The 23,438-nt window shown below is 38.9% G+C and overlaps 5 protein-coding genes and 1 long non-coding RNA gene across 9 annotated transcripts; 3 read left to right on the forward strand and 3 right to left on the reverse strand.

Annotated features, from left to right (window-relative positions):
* Nucleotides 1–191: 191 nt before the first annotated feature.
* LOC307161509 (heat shock 70 kDa protein) lies at nt 192–2,908 on the reverse strand. 2 transcript variants are annotated; one of them, XM_079876256.1, is made up of 2 exons: nt 2,727–2,908; nt 192–2,253 (listed from the first exon to the last, which is right to left on the reverse strand). In XM_079876256.1, the coding sequence occupies exon 2, from the start codon at nt 2,224–2,226 to the stop codon at nt 295–297; it is 1,932 nt and encodes a 643-aa protein (XP_079732382.1). In that variant the 5' UTR covers nt 2,227–2,253; nt 2,727–2,908; the 3' UTR covers nt 192–294. The 2 variants fall into 2 exon arrangements, with proteins under 2 accessions (XP_079732382.1, XP_079732383.1); XM_079876257.1 differs by having other exon boundaries at nt 192–2,249; nt 2,727–2,818.
* A 2,255-nt stretch (nt 2,909–5,163) lies between these two features.
* LOC307172292 (heat shock 70 kDa protein) lies at nt 5,164–7,797 on the reverse strand. Of its 2 annotated transcripts, none has more exons than XM_079894563.1 (2): nt 7,649–7,797; nt 5,164–7,225 (listed from the first exon to the last, which is right to left on the reverse strand). In XM_079894563.1, the coding sequence occupies exon 2, from the start codon at nt 7,196–7,198 to the stop codon at nt 5,267–5,269; it is 1,932 nt and encodes a 643-aa protein (XP_079750689.1). In that variant the 5' UTR covers nt 7,199–7,225; nt 7,649–7,797; the 3' UTR covers nt 5,164–5,266. The 2 variants fall into 2 exon arrangements, with proteins under 2 accessions (XP_079750689.1, XP_079750690.1); XM_079894564.1 differs by having other exon boundaries at nt 5,164–7,221; nt 7,649–7,775.
* Nucleotides 7,798–9,471: 1,674 nt separating this feature from the next.
* LOC307170509 (heat shock 70 kDa protein-like) lies at nt 9,472–12,223 on the forward strand. Its single transcript, XM_079891630.1, has 2 exons — nt 9,472–9,624; nt 10,180–12,223. The coding sequence occupies exon 2, from the start codon at nt 10,189–10,191 to the stop codon at nt 12,118–12,120; it is 1,932 nt and encodes a 643-aa protein (XP_079747756.1). The 5' UTR covers nt 9,472–9,624; nt 10,180–10,188; the 3' UTR covers nt 12,121–12,223.
* Nucleotides 12,224–13,031: 808 nt separating this feature from the next.
* Nucleotides 13,032–17,083, reverse strand: LOC307170573. 2 transcript variants are annotated; one of them, XR_013823402.1, is made up of 3 exons: nt 16,781–17,075; nt 14,061–14,873; nt 13,032–13,937 (listed from the first exon to the last, which is right to left on the reverse strand). It is a non-coding gene; the product is annotated as an uncharacterized lncRNA (long non-coding RNA). The 2 variants fall into 2 exon arrangements; XR_013823403.1 differs by having other exon boundaries at nt 13,185–13,937; nt 14,061–15,978; nt 16,781–17,083.
* Nucleotides 14,116–16,859, forward strand: hsd17b1 (hydroxysteroid (17-beta) dehydrogenase 1; the record flags this gene model as incomplete). The annotated part of the gene is made up of 6 exons (XM_079891691.1): nt 14,116–14,212; nt 14,373–14,534; nt 14,701–14,880; nt 15,500–15,593; nt 15,715–15,895; nt 16,692–16,859. 6 exons carry the CDS (start codon nt 14,116–14,118, stop codon nt 16,857–16,859), a joined length of 882 nt encoding a protein of 293 aa, XP_079747817.1.
* A 1,105-nt stretch (nt 17,084–18,188) lies between the features above and the next one.
* LOC307170564 (coenzyme Q-binding protein COQ10 homolog, mitochondrial) lies at nt 18,189–22,937 on the forward strand. The gene is made up of 5 exons (XM_079891704.1): nt 18,189–19,406; nt 20,227–20,379; nt 20,485–20,677; nt 20,915–21,007; nt 21,734–22,937. Exons 1-5 carry the CDS (start codon nt 19,309–19,311, stop codon nt 21,890–21,892), a joined length of 696 nt encoding a protein of 231 aa, XP_079747830.1. The 5' UTR covers nt 18,189–19,308; the 3' UTR covers nt 21,893–22,937.
* Nucleotides 22,938–23,438: the final 501 nt, after the last annotated feature.

The following is a 23,438-nucleotide window of genomic DNA, read 5'->3' on the forward strand; positions in this document are numbered from 1 at the left end:
AAAAACATCTCTTAGAAATTTCAAGCTTATTTTTTAAGTCAAAACATATTGACTAAATGTCAAGTTGCAGAGCACTTTTTTTTTGGTAGCAAAATGTTTTCAAGAGCAGATGGAGTAAACTAATACTGTACAGTGATATGATGGTTTACAAATAATTTCTAGACTGAAGAAAGGTGTGAGCATTAGGGGGGGTAAACAAAGGAATCATAAAGTAATAAGACCTGAAAACAAAATGGAAGAACCAAAGAGAAAAGATTTATATCAGTCCCTGCAGCATTCAGTTCATGAGGTGTTTTAATCCACCTCTTCAATAGTTGGTCCCTGGGAAGCGGCCCCTGATCCGCCACGTGCCTGAGCTCCACAGCCTCCAGCTGGCATCCCTCCCTGATAAAGCTTAGTGATGATTGGGTTGCAGACTTTCTCCAGCTCCTTCAGCTGATGTTCATACTCCTCCTTATCAGCCAGCTGGTTGTTCTCTAGCCAGCTGATGGTGGCGTTGCATTTCTCAATAACTATCTTCTTGTCATCCTCGCTGATCTTGCCTTTCAGGTTCTCATCTTCCACACTGCTCTTCATGTTGAAGGCGTAAGACTCCAGGGAGTTTTTGGCAGCAATCTTCTCTCTTTGCTGATCATCTTCAGCTTTGTACTTGTCTGCGTCCTGCACCATTCTCTCAATCTCCTCTTTGCTCAGTCTGCCCTTGTCATTGGTGATGGTGATCTTGTTCTCTTTTCCAGTGCTTTTGTCCACCGCTGACACATTTAGGATTCCGTTGGCGTCAATGTCAAAGGTCACTTCAATCTGCGGGACTCCACGTGGTGCAGGTGGAATTCCTGTGAGCTCAAATTTACCCAGCAGGTTGTTGTCTTTTGTCATGGCCCTCTCTCCCTCATACACCTGGATCAGGACACCGGGCTGGTTGTCTGAGTAGGTGGTGAAGGTCTGGGTCTGTTTGGTGGGGATGGTGGTGTTGCGTTTGATGAGGGCCGTCATGACTCCGCCTGCAGTCTCGATGCCCAAAGATAGTGGCGCAACATCCAGCAGAAGCAGGTCCTGGACATTTCCAGATGTGTCACCCATGAGGATGGCGGCTTGCACCGCTGCACCATAAGCCACTGCCTCATCTGGGTTGATGCTCTTGTTCAAGTCCCTGCCGTTGAAGAAATCCTGCAGAAGCTTCTGGATCTTCGGGATTCTTGTTGATCCACCAACCAGAACGACGTCATGGATCTGAGACTTGTCCATCTTGGCGTCTCTCAGGGCTTTCTCCACAGGCTCAAGTGTTCCCCTGAAGAGGTCTGAGCACATCTCTTCAAAGCGTGCTCTGGTGATGGACGTGTAGAAGTCGATGCCCTCGTACAGGGAGTCGATCTCAATGCTGGCCTGAGAGCTGGAGGAGAGGGTTCTCTTGGCTCGCTCGCACGCTGTTCGCAGCCTCCTCAGTGCCCTCTTGTTCTGACTGATGTCCTTCTTGTGCTTCCTCTTGAATTCTTCTACAAAGTGATTCACCATGCGGTTGTCAAAGTCCTCGCCACCCAGATGAGTGTCTCCGGCTGTGGCCTTCACCTCAAAGATGCCATCTTCAATGGTCAGGATGGACACGTCAAAGGTGCCTCCACCCAGGTCAAAGATCAGGACGTTGCGTTCTGCTCCTTTGCCTTTGTCAAGGCCGTAGGCGATGGCTGCAGCCGTGGGCTCGTTGATGATTCTGAGGACATTGAGCCCAGCGATCACTCCAGCGTCTTTAGTGGCTTGCCTCTGCGAGTCATTGAAATAGGCAGGAACTGTGATAACTGCATTTGTCACCTTCAGCCCCAGATAAGCTTCAGCAATCTCCTTCATCTTCACCAGGACCATAGAGGAAATTTCTTCAGGATTGAATGTCTTGTTTTCTCCTTTGTATTCGACTTGAACCTTTGGCTTTCCGCTATCACTGACGACTTGGAAGGACCAGTGCTTCATGTCAGACTGCACTACTGGGTCATCAAACCTCCTGCCAATCAGCCTCTTGGCATCAAACACGGTGTTGTTGGGGTTCATGGCCACCTGGTTTTTAGCTGCATCTCCAATGAGCCTCTCTGTGTCAGTGAAGGCAACATAGCTGGGTGTTGTTCTGTTCCCCTGGTCGTTGGCGATGATCTCCACTTTTCCATGCTGAAACACCCCCACACAGGAGTAGGTGGTGCCCAGGTCAATTCCAATGGCTACTCCTTTTGCTGACGACATGTTTGGTTGCTTTTAATGTCTACCTGTCTTCAACAAGCAAAAGAAATAGGAAAATTACCATGTAAAACTGCTCAATTTTAACCATGAAATTAATTTTATGCAGTTAATATATTATTGCAGTTAAACAATAATTGTCTCTTTATAAAATTTTTTTTTTGTGTTCATTGTTTAATGATTTGAAAAATGAGAACACCATATTATTATTATTATTATTATTATTAATAATAATGTATAATAAGACTAAATATAATACATAGTCAAATATAATTATTTGTTAAAAACGTAAATAAATTAAGTAGGCTATTAAATCATTAGGTGGCTTTTCATCACCTATTTTTGTTGACATTAATCATGAAACAGATGAGTATAGAATAAAACATTATTCACTGCAAGCATTTCATGTCTGATATAAAGCTAGTTGTAAATGTACAAGTTTATGTCGTAAGTATATAAACCCAATAGAAAAAGAACAATGCAGTTTAAATTAATGTTCCACTTACCTTTTATGATTTAGATATTTTGTGGCAGGTGTATTGCGGCTCGTTGTCTAGATAGAAGATGGCACACTTCGCTGTCTCGCTCTTTCCAATGTGTTCCGAACTATCCCGAAGTTAATAACGAAGCACTGCCACAGTCCTGTTTTATATTCTCTTACACAGCCCTGTTGAAGTTTCTCGAAAGCACCAGCGAGTTCGACCAATCAAAAACCAGCACAGGCGGAATGGCTCCACCCACTAAGCTGCGTCATCGTATAGTCCTGCTCTAGCTATTTCTGGAGTTTTCTGTGATATTGTTGGGACCATATGAAGTCATAACATTGTATTGATCTCGTAAAGGCTAAACAGCTTACTGGCTCCAGTCACAGCAGAAACACACATGCCTGATGCATAATTACCCTAATCAGTGCTCATTATAATTCACGAGCAGCTGTTACAATGACGGTCGAATGTGTTACTTATGACTAAAACTAATAGCTTCAGTAGCATTGAAGGAATATTTTGGGTTCAATACAAGTTAAGTTCAATTGAAAGCATTTGTGGCATAATGTTGATTGTCACAAAAATGTCCACTTTCCCCTCCTTTTCTTAAAAAAACAACAACTCTGAGTCACAAGGAAAGTGAATGAGGCCTATCCATTAATGTTCAAATATTTTCCAATTGTATCACCACAAGACATTATAGTATGATTTTAGTGTGAAAAATTGCTTACTAACCTTTTCTGTGTAAAGTTATAATTAATTTTACAACAAAGTTGTAAACGAAAAGCCTGAAACCCTAAAAACTGTATAAATTATTATTTTAAACATCATTTTACAGCTCAATTAATACACAAGTGTTAACAGATGAATTAATGTAAGTTCTTTTCTCAAATTATAAGCTTCACATTTTTGCTTTTAAATCCTTCACAAATTCCTATATTAAAATCCATTGTAAGTGCAGTGGAGTTTAAATAATTTAAACATTTGATTGTAATAAACATAATTATGCCACAAATGTTGTAAACTGAACTTAACTTGTTTTAAATATTTCTTTAACTGCTACACTTTTAAAAATAAAAGTTCTTTATTGGAATCTGTGGTTCCATGAAGACCCTTTAAAATCACTAAAAACTTTCCATTACCCAAAAGGTTCTATATGGTGGAAAAGTCTCTTAAGATTATTAAAATCATCATCACACTAAAAAAACCAAATGGTTCTCTCAAGAACTGTTCACTGAAAGGTTCTTTGAATCCTAAATGGTTCTTTGGGATCACTTTTTTAAAAGAGTGTATTTATGCATCATGAAACATAATCTTTTTTTTTTTTTTTTTTAAAAAGAGAAACAACTTCACACATTAGTGTTTTCTCAGAATATTTGTCCATTTATAAGTCATACGTATAAACGGTCATATACATGTTTGCAGTCACATAGCCATTGTGAACAGTGTCACCTGTGGTGCTAGTCTTGCTTTAATCTTGAGGATGTATTGAACGTCAAAATAACTTCACACATCTGACACTGAATCATTGAAATAGGATATGAGCAGTACAGTAAGGGTCACCTCATGTACTTTTGTGCATCTTTGCAATGTGTGCTACAATTTGACATTCAATATCATTTTAGTAACACCAGATGAAATGCATAATTCCATTAAACATCTTATGTATGTGTATGTGTGAGGGATTGTTCCATGAAGAAGTCAGTTAATTTGTATTGGAAGGGTGTTTGGATGAGGCAGGGATCAGTCTCTAAAGTCGAGGAAGATCATGTCATAGTCTCTTTTTGACTGTGCTCATGCCTGGGTTCAAAGCCTTCCAGGAAATACGGCAGAGGGATTTGTGTTTGTGTTTTACAGTCAGGACATACTGACCCCTGCTGCTTATGTCAGTAACTACAGCATAAATGTGTAGAAAGATTTTAGTCCCAAGTCATTAGTGAATCTGCACCTTCAACTCTGGTTATAATCTCGGTGCCTTTTGTGTTATTATGTCAGTCTTTATGGCCTGTAGTCATTTTTGATAGATATTTATTTGATATATGCAATGTGACAAGTCCATAATACATGGATACTGCCTGACTCTTGTCTGAGAATGCCATCTACTGGTTTATTTATTTCAAGAAATAAAAGGTCACTGTTTAGATTTAAACTACTTAAAAAAAAACTACAACACTTTTTAAAATAAATATTAAACATTTTATTTACATAGTTTTACCACAACATTTATCAACATGTAACTGTAAGAAAACACGAATGAAAAATAATGTAAAAACATCTCTTAGAAATTTCAAGCTTATTTTTTAAGTCAAAACATATTGACTAAATGTCAAGTTGCAGAGCACTTTTTTTTTGGTAGCAAAATGTTTTCAAGAGCAGATGGAGTAAACTAATACTGTACAGTGATATGATGGTTTACAAATAATTTCTAGACTGAAGAAAGGTGTGAGCATTAGGGGGGGTAAACAAAGGAATCATAAAGTAATAAGACCTGAAAACAAAATGGAAGAACCAAAGAGAAAAGATTTATATCAGTCCCTGCAGCATTCAGTTCATGAGGTGTTTTAATCCACCTCTTCAATAGTTGGTCCCTGGGAAGCGGCCCCTGATCCGCCACGTGCCTGAGCTCCACAGCCTCCAGCTGGCATCCCTCCCTGATAAAGCTTAGTGATGATTGGGTTGCAGACTTTCTCCAGCTCCTTCAGCTGATGTTCATACTCCTCCTTATCAGCCAGCTGGTTGTTCTCTAGCCAGCTGATGGTGGCGTTGCATTTCTCAATAACTATCTTCTTGTCATCCTCGCTGATCTTGCCTTTCAGGTTCTCATCTTCCACACTGCTCTTCATGTTGAAGGCGTAAGACTCCAGGGAGTTTTTGGCAGCAATCTTCTCTCTTTGCTGATCATCTTCAGCTTTGTACTTGTCTGCGTCCTGCACCATTCTCTCAATCTCCTCTTTGCTCAGTCTGCCCTTGTCATTGGTGATGGTGATCTTGTTCTCTTTTCCAGTGCTTTTGTCCACCGCTGACACATTTAGGATTCCGTTGGCGTCAATGTCAAAGGTCACTTCAATCTGCGGGACTCCACGTGGTGCAGGTGGAATTCCTGTGAGCTCAAATTTACCCAGCAGGTTGTTGTCTTTTGTCATGGCCCTCTCTCCCTCATACACCTGGATCAGGACACCGGGCTGGTTGTCTGAGTAGGTGGTGAAGGTCTGGGTCTGTTTGGTGGGGATGGTGGTGTTGCGTTTGATGAGGGCCGTCATGACTCCGCCTGCAGTCTCGATGCCCAAAGATAGTGGCGCAACATCCAGCAGAAGCAGGTCCTGGACATTTCCAGATGTGTCACCCATGAGGATGGCGGCTTGCACCGCTGCACCATAAGCCACTGCCTCATCTGGGTTGATGCTCTTGTTCAAGTCCCTGCCGTTGAAGAAATCCTGCAGAAGCTTCTGGATCTTCGGGATTCTTGTTGATCCACCAACCAGAACGACGTCATGGATCTGAGACTTGTCCATCTTGGCGTCTCTCAGGGCTTTCTCCACAGGCTCAAGTGTTCCCCTGAAGAGGTCTGAGCACATCTCTTCAAAGCGTGCTCTGGTGATGGACGTGTAGAAGTCGATGCCCTCGTACAGGGAGTCGATCTCAATGCTGGCCTGAGAGCTGGAGGAGAGGGTTCTCTTGGCTCGCTCGCACGCTGTTCGCAGCCTCCTCAGTGCCCTCTTGTTCTGACTGATGTCCTTCTTGTGCTTCCTCTTGAATTCTTCTACAAAGTGATTCACCATGCGGTTGTCAAAGTCCTCGCCACCCAGATGAGTGTCTCCGGCTGTGGCCTTCACCTCAAAGATGCCATCTTCAATGGTCAGGATGGACACGTCAAAGGTGCCTCCACCCAGGTCAAAGATCAGGACGTTGCGTTCTGCTCCTTTGCCTTTGTCAAGGCCGTAGGCGATGGCTGCAGCCGTGGGCTCGTTGATGATTCTGAGGACATTGAGCCCAGCGATCACTCCAGCGTCTTTAGTGGCTTGCCTCTGCGAGTCATTGAAATAGGCAGGAACTGTGATAACTGCATTTGTCACCTTCAGCCCCAGATAAGCTTCAGCAATCTCCTTCATCTTCACCAGGACCATAGAGGAAATTTCTTCAGGATTGAATGTCTTGTTTTCTCCTTTGTATTCGACTTGAACCTTTGGCTTTCCGCTATCACTGACGACTTGGAAGGACCAGTGCTTCATGTCAGACTGCACTACTGGGTCATCAAACCTCCTGCCAATCAGCCTCTTGGCATCAAACACGGTGTTGTTGGGGTTCATGGCCACCTGGTTTTTAGCTGCATCTCCAATGAGCCTCTCTGTGTCAGTGAAGGCAACATAGCTGGGTGTTGTTCTGTTCCCCTGGTCGTTGGCGATGATCTCCACTTTTCCATGCTGAAACACCCCCACACAGGAGTAGGTGGTGCCCAGGTCAATTCCAATGGCTACTCCTTTTGCTGACGACATGTTTGGTTGCTTTTAATGTCTACCTGTCTTCAACAAGCAAAATAAATAGGAAAATTACCATGTAAAACTGCTAAATTTTAACCATGAAATTAATTTTATGCAGTTAATTATTGCAGTGATTTGAAAAATGAGAACACCATATTATTATTATTATTATTATTATTATTAATAAAAATGTATAATAAGACTAAATATAATACATAGTCAAATATAATTATTTGTTAAAAACGTAAATAAATTCTTAAGTAGGCTATTAAATCATTAGGTGGCTCTTCATCACATATTTTTGTTGACATTAATCATGAAACAGATGAGTATAGAATAAAACATTATTCACTGCAAGCATCTCATGTCTGATATAAAGCTAGTTGTAAATGTACAAGTTTATGTCGTAAGTATATAAACTCAATAGAAAAAGAACAGTGCAGTTTAAATTAATGTTCCACTTACCTTTTATGATTTAGATATTTTGTGGCAGGTGTATTGCGGCTCGTTGTCTAGATAGAAGATGGCACACTTCGCTGTCTCTCTTTTTCCAATGTGTTCCGAACTATCCCGAAGTTAATAACGAAGCACTGCCACAGTCCTGTTTTATATTCTCTTACACAGCCCTGTTGAAGTTTCTCGAAAGCACCAGCGAGTTCGACCAATCAAAAACCAGCACAGGCGGAATGGCTCCACCCACTACGCTGCATCATCGTATAGTCCTGCTCTAGCTATTTCTGGAGTTTTCTGTGATATTGTTGGGACCATATGAAGTCATAACATTGTATTGATCTCGTAAACGCTAAACAGTTTTAACTGTTTTGACTTAAGTCCTTACGGAAATGCAGTAATGTACAAATAACACGCATTGATAATAGGCTATGTTGAAGCTTATTTTGTTTCAATTATGTTCGAATGCCATTTCAATTTATTAAGTTTTGTAATATAAAGATTGTAATTAGAAATAACCAATAATGTTATCTGTGTGAATTTAAATCGATGTTTAATTAAACTGTCCGAATAATTAAATAACTTTCATTGAAACAAAAAATCTCACAGGAGATACTTCTGGAATGTAATAAATAGTTTGCCAAGACACATATGTGTCACTATTTATTACATTCCAGAAGTATTTTTGTGGGAAATGTTCCTTTTTTCTTTTTGTTATTTACCCTAAATTTTACATTCCTGTATGACTGCGGGGATGATTCTGGAACATTGTGGCACGTTTTGTCATTCTGCTCTATTGTCAACAGAGGTCACTGTTTAAGTGCATTCAGGGCGTTATTTGTTTTTCTCCCATTTCACCCATTATTCTTTCTCAAATGCTGAGCAATTGTGGCACACAAGTGGCTTAACTGTGAATTTATTGAAAACGCATAGTTCATCTAAAGGTACTAAATTAACTTATGTAGGCTATGGACTGTGAAATGCATCAGTGGCCAAAATAAAACCTAGCTTGGTGGATGTAATGACAATTTAATTAATCAGCAAACTAAAGCTGCTCATGTTCAAATGGTCTATTAAACAGAGGTAGCTGTATTTGGAATTTCAGACTAGGCTACACAGTAATTCAATTAGCCTTTTCAGTGTGTAACATTTAGAAAATATGTCAAGATCTTTATACAAATTTTAGTTTATTCCATCATTAACAGCCTATTCGGTCTGATATTGTATTATAACAATTGTGTTGCCCTGGGGGGAATTAAGCAAGCTAGCTTTACTCCAAACTGGAATAAATAGTGAACTTAAAATGTTTAATTCAAATAAATTGACATTTAAATCTGTGAAACTGATGTAGCTATACATAAACCCAACAAAAAGTTAATTTTGGAGTGAATATATTGTTTATTCGATGTTTTTAATGATCATGACTCATCAGGCGCCACAATCATTACGGGATTTACAAACTTAAACCATATAGTTAAAAGCACTAAGCTCTTATATAAAATACTTGTTTAAGCATAACTGCAGGGAGGCCTAATGCCATTTTATTTTTTAGTCTATAATACCGGTAGCCAGACTAGAAAACCAGACTAGAAACCCCACTTTTTTCATATTTCACGTAATTATCAAGTACTCAACTATGATAGCTAAAAACATATTTTTATAGTTCATTGCAATTCATTTGACTTTTCTTCTGTTTGGCGTAATTTCACAGCACAATTCTGGAAGCGTCCAGAAACTTCCTCTCAGTGACAGCTGACGTGACGCCGCCCCTTTCTGTGTTTTGATTGGTCTGATTCACTGGACTTTTCCAGAAATGTATAGAGCTTGAACGGGTGCGCGCTCTTGTGTATTTAAAGAGCGGATGGATCATGGCAGATAACTAAACTCATCAGAAGAAGAGCGATCTGTGAAGCAAGCGATAAAAAGCCCAGTCTGTATTGACTTTTTCCGCGACGAGGTGTAAATTAATTTGATTGAAGAATCACTCTACGGTAAGTCAACATTTATTTTACTTTAGGGTATAGGTTAAATGCATTGTGCAGTACTACTCTATTCATGCATCTACTTAATATGTTTAAATATTAGCTTTGTATATTACTATTTTATTATATGCACAATAAAAATGCATTTTTCAAGAACGCTAACTAACTTTTACTTGGTAGACTACTAGTCTATATTCTACTGAATAAACAAGCAGGGGGGCAGTTGCATTTAAGACTTATGACTGTGTCTTAAGAACTAGTCTGACCAACTAGCAGTTTACCAAGATTTAAGTGAATTTAAGTTTATTTTGAATTCAAATTAGGCTGATCTATAATTTTATGTAACTTAGGCTTGGTCTTGAAAAAGAAATTTAGATGACTAGTTTGTAAGACTAGTCTAAGCAGTTTATGCAACTGGCCACTGTATTCACTGTTACACTTTTTTTTTGCATTAAGAAAAACTTTTTGTTACTAATATACTGTATGAGCACAATACCTATTTTCTTTGCACAACAATTTATACATTTAGAAAAATTCTTATTGTTCTTTTTTGTGTTTTACTAGTAACCAAACATGTCATCAGCAAAAGGAGTAGCCATTGGAATTGACCTGGGCACCACCTACTCCTGTGTGGGGGTGTTTCAGCATGGAAAAGTGGAGATCATCGCCAACGACCAGGGGAACAGAACAACACCCAGCTATGTTGCCTTCACTGACACAGAGAGGCTCATTGGAGATGCAGCTAAAAACCAGGTGGCCATGAACCCCAACAACACCGTGTTTGATGCCAAGAGGCTGATTGGCAGGAGGTTTGATGACCCAGTAGTGCAGTCTGACATGAAGCACTGGTCCTTTCAAGTCGTCAGTGATAGCGGAAAGCCAAAGGTTCAAGTCGAATACAAAGGAGAAAACAAGACATTCAATCCTGAAGAAATTTCCTCTATGGTCCTGGTGAAGATGAAGGAGATTGCTGAAGCTTATCTGGGGCTGAAGGTGACAAATGCAGTTATCACAGTTCCTGCCTATTTCAATGACTCGCAGAGGCAAGCCACTAAAGACGCTGGAGTGATCGCTGGGCTCAATGTCCTCAGAATCATCAACGAGCCCACGGCTGCAGCCATCGCCTACGGCCTTGACAAAGGCAAAGGAGCAGAACGCAACGTCCTGATCTTTGACCTGGGTGGAGGCACCTTTGACGTGTCCATCCTGACCATTGAAGATGGCATCTTTGAGGTGAAGGCCACAGCCGGAGACACTCATCTGGGTGGCGAGGACTTTGACAACCGCATGGTGAATCACTTTGTAGAAGAATTCAAGAGGAAGCACAAGAAGGACATCGGTCAGAACAAGAGGGCACTGAGGAGGCTGCGAACAGCGTGCGAGCGAGCCAAGAGAACCCTCTCCTCCAGCTCTCAGGCCAGCATTGAGATCGACTCCCTGTACGAGGGCATCGACTTCTACACGTCCATCACCAGAGCACGCTTTGAAGAGATGTGCTCAGACCTCTTCAGGGGAACACTTGAGCCTGTGGAGAAAGCCCTGAGAGACGCCAAGATGGACAAGTCTCAGATCCATGACGTCGTTCTGGTTGGTGGATCAACAAGAATCCCGAAGATCCAGAAGCTTCTGCAGGATTTCTTCAACGGCAGGGACTTGAACAAGAGCATCAACCCAGATGAGGCAGTGGCTTATGGTGCAGCGGTGCAAGCCGCCATCCTCATGGGTGACACATCTGGAAATGTCCAGGACCTGCTTCTGCTGGATGTTGCGCCACTATCTTTGGGCATCGAGACTGCAGGCGGAGTCATGACGGCCCTCATCAAACGCAACACCACCATCCCCACCAAACAGACCCAGACCTTCAGCACCTATGCAGACAACCAGCCCGGTGTCCTGATCCAGGTGTATGAGGGAGAGAGGGCCATGACAAAAGACAACAACCTGCTGGGTAAATTTGAGCTCACGGGAATTCCACCTGCACCACGTGGAGTCCCGCAGATTGAAGTGACCTTTGACATTGACGCCAACGGAATCCTAAATGTGTCAGCGGTGGACAAAAGCACTGGAAAAGAGAACAAGATCACCATCACCAATGACAAGGGCAGACTGAGCAAAGAGGAGATTGAGAGAATGGTGCAGGACGCAGACAAGTACAAAGCTGAAGATGATCAGCAAAGAGAGAAGATTGCTGCCAAAAACTCCCTGGAGTCTTACGCCTTCAACATGAAGAGCAGTGTGGAAGATGAGAACCTGAAAGGCAAGATCAGCGAGGATGACAAGAAGAAAGTTATTGAGAAATGCAACGCCACCATCAGCTGGCTAGAGAACAACCAGCTGGCTGATAAGGAGGAGTATGAACATCAGCTGAAGGAGTTGGAGAAAGTCTGCAACCCAATCATCACTAAGCTTTATCAGGGAGGGATGCCAGCTGGAGGCTGTGGAGCTCAGGCACGTGGCGGATCAGGGGCCGCTTCCCAGGGACCAACTATTGAAGAGGTGGATTAAAACACCTCATGAACTGAATGCTGCAGGGACTGATATAAATCTTTTCTCTTTGGTTCTTCCATTTTGTTTTCAGGTCTTATTACTTTATGATTCCTTTGTTTACCCCCCCCCCTAATGCTCACACCTTTCTTCAGTCCAGAAATTATTTGTAAACCATCATATCACTGTACAGTATTAGTTTACTCCATCTGCTCTTGAAAACATTTTGCTACTAAAAAAAAGTTCTGCAACTTGACATTTAGTCAATATGTTTTGACTTGAAAAAATAAGCTTGAAATTTCTAAGAGGTGATTTTACATTATTTTTCATTCGTGTTTTCTTACAGTTACATGTTGATAAATGTTGTGGTAAAACTATGTAAATAAAATGTTAAATATTTATTTTAAAAAGTGTTGTAGTTTTTTTAAGTAGTTTAAATCTAAACAGTGACCTTATATTTCTTGAAATAATTATAGAATTAATTTTAATTAATTAATTTTCTTAATTTTTTTTTCCAGTTATAGTAGTTAAAATGTGTAAAGTGCTCTCTTTTTTACACTCTTCGCAAACACACTTGCAATCATATGAAATGATAATATAAAACATGATGCACTTTTTTAATTTGTTAATACAAGTTATTTTGTTCTGTTGCCTTTACTCAGTTTGACTGTTCATTCTACTTTTTAAGGTGCTGCTGTTCCTAAACAAATTTCAAACAAGTTTACTGAACTTGGTGTTTTGTGTTCCTAGTAAGAGTTTTAATGTATTGTGAAGATATAATGAAGAAATGAAAAAAGAAATGCTATATTGTGTTAAAAAAAATTGGGTCTTTTTTTAGGTGTTAGATGAAGGTAAAAAATGTATCAATCTCACCATAAACTACAGACTGCAAGACAAATCATGTTAATGAAATATTACTCTAAAGTCAGATTAGAATGTGCCAAAAATAAACTTCATGAAATTTTCCTATCTTAAGAGGGACTTGTGAATATTTTCACAGACAAGTATAACAGCAAGACACACACAGATGATCAACACAGTTTCCAGTTTTAAAAAAAAGTGTAAAACAATTTTCACTCAGAGATGCTAGCAAATTTGAAAATTTATTAGAGAAACAGCAAGTAACACAATAAATTAATTGTGAAAATCTTAAAATAGTTTTTTCTTGCAAAACGTACTCCAACAATCATTTTATTTACAACTTCGAAAAATCCTTTTTAGCTGAAGATAGATGAAAGAGAAATTAACAGCAGTCAAAATCACCAAGAAAATGTTCCTTTATGAAAAATGTATTTGAATAAATACAAATATTGTTTTAGCTACCATTACAAATCTATTAAAAATCAGATCATTAAAAAAATCTGATTGCGTTGTGCATGTTAGGCTACTTGTAATGCATTACCCGTAATGCGATTGAAAACACCTGATCGGTTTCTCAGAGAAGAGCTGAAATGTGTCCATCTTGATACATAATCTTCACATAATCAGAACGATCAGCTAATAAGGGTAAATTGACATACTCTGGTACACTGGAGGGAGCATCTGAGTTGGGTTTCCACAGTTGTACTTTGACAGGCTGTAGAGATCTCTGAAATCTTGTTTTTCATGCAAAAAAATCCTGACTGAGGTTATCATAATTCTTACATGAAAGGGTTAAAACATTGATGTATGATTGAAAATAAGATCTATAAATGATTGATTCCACCCCATCCCCCATCATAAATGTAACATTCTCAAAAAAAAAAAGTTATTTACTGAATATTTCTTTTCTTCATGTTATTTAATATTTACCACAGCTGGTGACATGTACGGTATGTGTCAATTCGAAGTTGCACCTGCTGAGCAAAAAAAAAAGAAAAAAAAAAAAAAGAGTGTGAAACCAGAATGTTTACACCAAGCTGGCCTTGTGATAGCGGAGAAAGCTAAAACATTTAAATCAGAGACAAAGCAGTTAGACGGACCACTTCAAATGCAGCGCTCGTCTCTGGTGTTGCGGACTGATGTTCTATTGCACAAATGGAGCAGAAAGTTGTTCTCATTACTGGATGCTCTTCAGGGATCGGGCTCAGCCTTGCTGTGCATCTCGCATCAAATCCGTCAAAAGTCTACAAAGGTAACTAACATAAAACAATGCATTTCTGTGGTTCATTACAGTAATAGTTTATACTGACATGTATGTCTCAAATTACTATTAGCGTTAGTGGAAAGAGAGCTTTATATATAGTTACAATCATTGTTTAAAACAAGTACGAGAGATTATTGATGTTGTTTAGTTTACGCTACCATGCGGAACCTGGACAAGAAGCAACGGCTGTTGGAGAGTGTGAGAGGACTGCATAAAGACACTATGGCCATACTACAGATGGATGTGACAGATCAGCAGTCTATACTTGATGCCAAAAGAAATGTTGCAGAGGGTAGAATTGACATACTGGGTAAGAGAACGTAAGACATTATGTCCTTTCAAAGGGAAAAGTATAAAGATTAAGGTTAAAAGTCCACATGAAATTCACTATGCTTACATATATAAACCCCATGTTTTAACCAAATGACTTTGGGATAAATGATTTCATTGGTTCCCTCCTAATATCTTTGTGTTAGTTTGTAATGCAGGTGTGGGTCTGATGGGCCCTCTGGAAGCTCACTCGCTGGACACCATACGTGGAATCCTGGACGTCAATCTGCTGGGCACACTTCGCACCATACAGACCTTCCTACCGGACATGAAGAGAAAGAGACATGGACGAATCCTTGTGACAGGCAGCATGGGAGGACTACAGGGTGAGTGGGGATGGAGATAGAGAAAGTGAGATTTGTCAAAAACATGCAGCGAAGCAAAGCGATTCATTGCAAAACTGATTTTCTTAATCAGAATTTCTCTTGTTTTTCCATTTCTGAAAAATGACAAGTTGTGATGTTTCTTTATACAGCACTTTGTATAATACAGATTGTTGTTTTCCAGTGTATTACTGTGAAGCTGCTTTGACACAGTGTTATTAATGTTGGAGAATTCATAAATTATGAAACAAGTTCAATTCAGATATAAAGCAGCTCTACAGGAGACGAGTCATTATCCAGCTCAATTCAGTTCAAATTTTGTTCACATCTGACAGTGTCAGTGCAGTTGATAATATAACTGGACATTTGTATTTTAAACCCCAACTGAGCATGCCAAAAGAGGCAACATCCTCCTAAGAAGCGAAACTGTGTAAAATCATTTTCAGAGAATCTCTTGTGGGAGTGTTTATTTTTCTTACATCATCGGCAAAATGCTTTTTTCTTGTTTTAAGCTTAAATCCCGTAAGATTTTTTTTTGCTTGCACCAAGAAATAAAACCCTAGATCTTGCCAATGGGGTTAAATAAATAAATAACCGTTTATGTTCTCTGTCTGAAACTCAGGTTTACCATTCAATGAGGTCTACTGTGCTAGCAAATTTGCAGTAGAGGGCGCTTGTGAGAGCCTGGCTATTCTACTCCAGCACTTCAATATTCAGTGAGTACATAACTATACAATGTGCTTCTACCAAACAGAAGCTTTTTGCCTATTAAATGTTCTTCAGATAAATTAGCTTAGGCACCCATACAATTTGCTAAGTCCATCTCCCATGCTGCAGTGTGAGCCTGATTGAATGTGGACCAGTCAACACAGACTTCCTGATGAACCTGAAGAGGACTGAGGCCAGCGATGAGGCGCTGGAGGTTGACGCACACACACGCAGCCTGTACGATCAGTACCTGCAGCACTGCCAGTCTGTGTTCCAGAACGAGGCTCAGGATACTGATGACATTATACAGGTGCTACATTCAGCACTGGCAGCAAGCCGTCAACCTCGGAGTGAAGGACTGTGTCTGATTTAGACAGTCAAAACCCGACAGAGCTAAAATAAATATAGATTTGAGTTTAAATTATTTTATAATCTTACCTGAATATTATTTTAAAGCTTACACTAAGAAAAAAAAGGTCTATAAGTAATGTACAAGCAATTGGCCTAGCAATACGAAGAAAAATTCAATAATAATATTAATCTTAAAGTAATATAATAAAGTAAATATACTGAAATCCTATGAGGCCCTTTTTACAATAATAATAATAATAATTTGTTACAATTATATAGCGCTTAGTGCATTTAACAAGTGCATATGTAATTATTATTTTATTTGAATATCAACATAATTGAGATTTAGTCTGTCGAAACAGTTTTGAGGTTAATTGATCTAATATTGTGTCTGGAAAATAGTGATCTGTGACAATGTATTATGTTGTTGAATATCATATTTTTTTGTTAATGAAATGTATAAATCTGAATATCAACATTTGTGTGTGTGTGTGTATATATATATATATATATATATATATATATATATGTGTGTGTGTGTGTGTGTGTGTACAATGGTTGATGCATCATCAATCTGTACAGGCTATATCTAAATATGTTACAATTTAAAAGTAAATGCGAATTGGGGAGCATCTTCCCCCATTTTATCCTATATATTAGCTATTTACCCATTGTTTTATAAGATATTCTATATACCAAATATATTGCCGTGACCATTTTAACATATTCCATCCTGCTCTTAATTCTACATTTAGGTATATCTGGAGGCAATTGAAGCGCCGACTCCATTCCTCAGATATTACACTAACAGAGCCCTACTCCCCATGAGCAGCCTGAAACTCACCTCCATGGATGGCTCTCAGTACATCCGGGCAATGAGCAAACTCATCTTCTCTGCACCCGATACAGATCCAAAGATATGATGCTAATACGTCCTGTACGATTCTTTTTATAAAGCCCTCAACTCTGAAAAACAGTACATTTACAATGTAAAAGTTTTGATATATTAAGCATTCAACTGAAACTGAAGTGTTTCTGCTGGCACTTTATGCTCGAATCACTAACATACTCTGAATAACTGATTTGTACAACAGAGCCAGTGAAAATAAAAGCTTTGGGTATTTTGTCTACTAGTCTGTGTTCTTCCCTATGCCCCAGCCCTTGAGTTGAAATTCTGTACAGAGTTCAGCGCTGTCTGTTCCTCTCACCTAAATCTGTTAGTTTCACATCTTTTGTTTACTAGAATCAGAGAACAGCGAGTCTGTGCAAGGTCAATATTTTTCTCTATAATGTGAGCGTATCATTCAAGGACTCTGATCTTGATCGTCACATGCAGACGTCACTGATGCCCAACATATCACAGGCTCACAGAAGCCTTACACCTACAGAATATATATATACATATATATATATATATATATATATACATATATATATATATATATATATATATATATACATACATATATATATACATATACATATATATATATATATACATATATATACATATATATATATATATATATATATATATATATATATATATATATATATATATATATATACATACATATATACTGTATATATATATATATATATATATATATATATATATATATATATTCTATATTCTTAACCTAAGCTAAGTCAGTTATGAAAACATTGTGTGATACTTTGCAAACTACCTTTCCTTTGCCCTAGAAGGAAGGAAGATGAGATTGTTCATTGATACGGTGCAGTAACATGCACACACTGATGTACAAATTTGCGTCTCACAGTGTCCTAACTATATCCGATCTTCCTTAGGGACTCTGATCAGGGACTCTGAATGGGATTAGATCTAACACGAGAGATCGGTTTTGGTGGGACAGTCACATAACCAACTTAAGCCACTTAATGCAAGGATAAGCCATTGCGATGCATGTGGGAATAGTTCATGGGTTTGAAATAAATCGAAGGGGTGACCCTTTTGTTTAAGGTCATAATATATTTCAGTTTCAATAAGTGGAATAATACCAACAGAATACGTTGAACTTTCTTGGCCTTGTAAGAAAATAAGACTGATATCTGACACATACACACTGCTCTTCTCGGCACTAGCCTGATAAAGTACAAATACCATTGACTGTCTTTGCCATGTGTACCGCAGCGCCAACTCACCTGAATTTGTGGACTCTGATCTGACTCTGAGAGACCAAATTCTAGCTCTAGTCTAGTTTGACGTTCTAGTTATTACACAACACGAATAAGTTGCACTTTGCAATCCTGTACTGACTGAAAAGTTAACATTTAAGCCTTTGTGTGACGTTACCTTAATTCCAAAGGCGGTGACTTACGGAATCTGCCTTATCAGGATTATTTCTGTTCCTCTTCATGGGTTAATGACATGTTGGGTCAGGCTGAGGCTGAAGTGCGTGATTCCTCCCCTCCAGCTGTTTAGATCCTGTTGCCTCTGTTCAAGACAGGTTATGGCCCATATTCTCTGTAAAACATATTTGATGGCAAATATCACATACAAAAAAAGATAATGATTGAATTTAATGTTTATTTAGTTATAGAACACAACAAAAACAATTGCGTAGAAGGGAGACGGTTGTTGTAGGATGCCATTGGTTCTCTGCTCACCATAAAGCAGTGATTCTCAAACAGGGGGCCTCAGCAAACTTCCAAGGGGGCCTCAAGACGACAGTCTTGCAAGAAGGTCAGCAAGAAGTGGAAACTATGATTGCCTTTCCTTTTAATATATTGGTGTAGGCTATATCGAAAAATTTAATTTGTTCACTCTCTCAACATCTGGTTTCCAACATAGTCTCCAATTAGCCTACTAGTACTAGCCTACTAATATTTGAGTTTGATTTTTAATAGTGTAATTTCAAGATCTCATAACTCCATGGGCATTTTTATACATTTTATTCATAGGCCTATACATTTTTCTAGTTATGATAAGCTCTAAAATATTGTGTAGAAAATGTGAACCAAAATTTTTAAACATCATTATCTTTCATCTTTTTATCTAGTAAATCACAAACAACTGAAATGCCACGAGGGCAAATGTTGTTGTGAACAATTGAGGGCTTTGGAGTCAAAAAGGTTGAGAACCACTGTCCTAAAGCTTGTTCCAGACAGTCGTCTCGCCAGAGTGAAACCCCTGAAGGTGAATGACTTCATATAATCGACTAAGCACCTGCGGGAGTCTCCACTCCTCCCCTCTCACTGCGTCACTCTACAGCTCTGCCCTTAATAGTAAACCTCTCCACTTTCGCTCAGTTACAGCGGAGCCGCCGGTTATCACGGCCATCGACACAGTTAGCATTGCGCAGAGCACTTTTTGAATAGTTTCAGTGATTTCACAAGCTTCGAATAGCACAAATGGCAAAAAAGTCCACTTCGCTTCTACTCCGGGCTCTGGAGATGTCGGAAAGACAGTCGTGCGATGTCATGAGGAGAAACTCCAGCTGCTCCCTCAGGTAAAAGCGCATCACTCAACATTTACTATAGGCCTACTAACTGCAATGTAAAAACTATTTATAAAAAATGATTTATTACACCTAAACATATCACACAAAAAAAGCTATCTGAAGAACGCGTAATATAACAGAAAATAGCCCAAACTCATTTTGATTTGTTACAACATATTTTAAAATAAATAATCTTGTGTTTATTTAAAATGGTTGCCGTGGTGAAAACCTGTTGAATTGGGCGACTATGTTGTAAGTTGTTGTCAATCGCGTGGGAATGTTGAACAAAGCAGAAGAGCAGCTAGTACTGTTGTAAAATAACTCACAGGGGAGTGAGAAGTCACGAGACGGTGAAACTGAAAGTGCTGTGAGGGAAAAGTACCTAGAGTAGGCCTACCAGAACAAAAAACGATAGCTAGTATTTGTGTCAAATATCCCTGGTGCTGTATCGTAAATGTATCATAAAGCTTTCATCCAGTATATAAATTTTGCTTTTGAAAGATTTGAAGAATTTTTTCTTTTTTTTTTTCCTGAAAGCGAAGCGCGTTCATCTTTTGAATAATGCAGTGCCAGTGCGCGCGCTCCTGGCCGCGTGCCATGCAATGCAAATGACAAACAGGGTTACCTGTATTGATCGTCTACTCTTTACTATTTACTAGAATGTACGTCATTTTACCGGGTCAACACAGAAATTTCTTAAAACACTGCGTCACAACGTATTTGTAGAGAACAAACCAGTCAACATGCAAGTGTCATAGTGCAACTCTTTAGACACATATAATGTATTCTAATTTTGTTAAGTGAATAACTGTTTATGTTTCTTCTGTAGACATTTGAGCTCATGTGGCATCTTAGCAGCGCGACGGGTGAGTTTACCTCCTCCTTCAGCTTCTTCTCAATTGGTGCCCACCCGGAGCTTCATTAACTTATCTGCCCACCTCATAACACGGAGAATGGAGTACTTAGAGAGCAGAAGCGTTGGGTACGTACACACCACTAGATATAAAACCATAAAATCTTCACTTTTAATCCAAATTCATTTTCATTTAACAATATCTTTGGTAACACAAGTTCATTTTCCCTCCAGTTACTCACCCGAGCAGATGTACAACATTGTTTCCAGTGTGGACCAGTACCAGCAGTTTGTGCCTTGGTGCAAGAAGTCAAAGGTCACGAGAGGGCGGAACGGGGACATGCAAGCTCAACTTGAAATCGGGTTCCCCCCGATCGTAGAACGCTACACCTCTGAGGTCACAGTCATCCCGAACCACCAAGTCCGAGTGAGTCTATTTAAAAATTAGAAAGCTGTTTCAATTGCGAATGGAAGACATTATTCTTGTTTTAACAAAAAGAGGTAGTGATTTGGAACTAGATTTCTTTAGATTAAGTGATACTCATTTAACAAGGGTAAATCTGACTTAAGCCTTCAACATGTCCATGCATCATAGGATCAGCTTACATATTGGCCAAGTAAGCTGTCTGTGGCTGTCTGTCTGAAGTGTGTGCATGTGTTTCAGGCGCTGTGTACAGACGGGACTCTCTTCAATCACCTTGAGACATTGTGGCGATTCACTCCTGGAGCTGCAGGATCATGCAATGTGGAGTTCTTTGTAAGTAGTGCAACCGGCAAAAACTGATACATTCATCAGTTTGACACTTCCTTTACTCCTGTTCCTCCTCTTTAGTGGTTTAATTCCTGTTGTGAACAGAAAGTGAGCAGAAGTATTAGACCAGATTTGTGGCTATTTTTACCACATGTGGGTTGCCTTTCCGGTTCTCCTTAAATAGCCAGTAACGAAGACAGGCATGATAACCATTCAAGTGCTGGAGGGAATTATATGACGTAAATGTCACCGGATTAGACATGGTGCGATGGACATCACAGGAAAGCGACAGGGATTTGGGAGATTACAGGAGGACCCAAAGAAGAATCAAAACTGAATGAATGTTAGCATCAGTACAAAGCAGGATTATTATGTTATATACAAACTAAAACTTATTATATAAAACTAAAACCATAAAAAAACATTTTTGTTACTAAAACTGAAATAAAAATTTCAAAAACTATATAGACAAAAAAATAAACAAAACAAAGAAAACAAAATACTAAAACTAAACCTTAATCTTGAGGCCAGGGGAGTAAGATTTACATGGACAGCTTTTACTGGCCTACGACAGTTACATAAAGATAATCAAAATATCTCAATGGCACTGGTACAAAGCCCATGTTGAATAAAGTAAATAAAAAAGCATGCTATTTCAAATCATACAATTACATGAATTCATTTTTGCAAATTGTGCTAATTTTACCCAAAAACCTTTGTTCCCCTCTCTAGGTGTCATTCGAGTTCAAATCTCTGCTCCACTCACAATTAGCGACAGTATTTTTCGACGAGGTGGTCAAACAGATGGTCAACGCTTTTGAGAAACGAGCAAACAAACTTTACAGCACCGGCGTCCATCGACAGCAGACTTCACTCAAAAGAGCAACCTGAGAACACAATAGACACAAGGAGTTACATTACAACCACATACATTGTTACAATGTATCAGTTCTGGAGAAGAACTGCTCCTCTTTTTAATCCAGTTTGTTGGATTTTGGACAGTTTATGCCCGCACAGATTTTTGTCTTGTGTTTGAAAAGCCTATTTATTTAAACCATAAGAGTTATAATTTATTGAGATGTGCGTGTGTGTATAATTTATATCAGTGGAATGAAAGTTGAAGATGATTGCAGTAAAAAGTGTTGAGGAAGGATGCTTTTTCATATTTATGATCATTATGTTCATATGGTTGACCAAAGGGACCAAAAAATCAGCTCTAAATTATTATTCAGAGCACTTTTTCCAGACATGTAATAAAGCAAAATATTTTCTTAATCCTGTTTTTTTCATGTATTTATATGCCGTCAGAAATACACAACACTACAGTCATCCAAAGTTCAATCCTTTAAAAAAATTCCACAAGAGTTACAAAAATAAACCTTAAAATCTGGGATGGTTCACCCAAAAGTAAAAATTCTGTCATCATTTACTCAACCTCATGTTGTTCCAAACCTGTATGAGCTTATGTCTTCTGCTGAACACAAAGGAAGAATTTTTGAAGAATGTTGGTAATCAAACAGTTGACGGAAGCCATCGACTTCCATAGTAAGAAAAAATTCTTTGGAAGTGAATGGTTACCGTCAACTGTTTGATTACCAACATTCTTTAAAATATCTTTTGTGTTCAGCAGAAAAATCTCAAACAGGTTTGGAACAATTTGAGGGTGAGTCAATGATGACAGAGTTTTCATTTTTGGGTGAACTATCCCTTTAATATGGCCAGCACAGTCGATAATTTTTAGTAGGTTCGTTTTAAAGCTAATTTTCTTACTCTAACTCAACAATATCCGGTTTGCTTTACAAAATGTTGTAAGTAACACAGGAGGACACAATGTTTTTGTACATATATGAAAGATACAAGACATGACATAATAGGTATGCATCACTTCCTGTACATGTGTAAGGTGTGTAGCCTACCTTCTCTCCTTTAGGTGACGTCACTTGTCATATTTCGTCAATATCAAATCACGATATGCTGAACTCTTAAGCTGAAAAAACATTTCTACTCTATGTGCCTGATGGGTGCAACTATTTTACACTTTATCTCGGCATTATGTGTCTCACAGTATCATGTTCAAAATGCTCTTTCAGTGTGAAGTCTTGAAGATGTTCCAAGAAACTCACATGATTTCAGGATCACTTACATAAACCAAGCAGAGACCACATCCCATTCTTTCTAACCAGCCAATTTCCTCCGGTTTCTTCAGTGTGTTGACCAATCACAGATGAGCTGATAGCACCGCCTTTAGAGTGAAAATATTTCCAGCATTTTTCAAATATTGCCAGTGGGTGGAGTCAGGCTCTGACCAGGGGTTTAGTTACCCTTTAAAGAGGTTCTTACACACACCCTAACTGAAAATGTTTCCAACAAGAGTCAGACTGACAGTTTTTTTTGTTCTGTCTATATATCTGTCAAATGTCACATTGCTAGTCATGAT

The sequence above is a fragment of the Squalius cephalus genome, assembly GCF_949319135.1.
Source record: "Squalius cephalus genome assembly, chromosome: 1".
NCBI lineage: Eukaryota > Metazoa > Chordata > Actinopteri > Cypriniformes > Leuciscidae > Squalius > Squalius cephalus.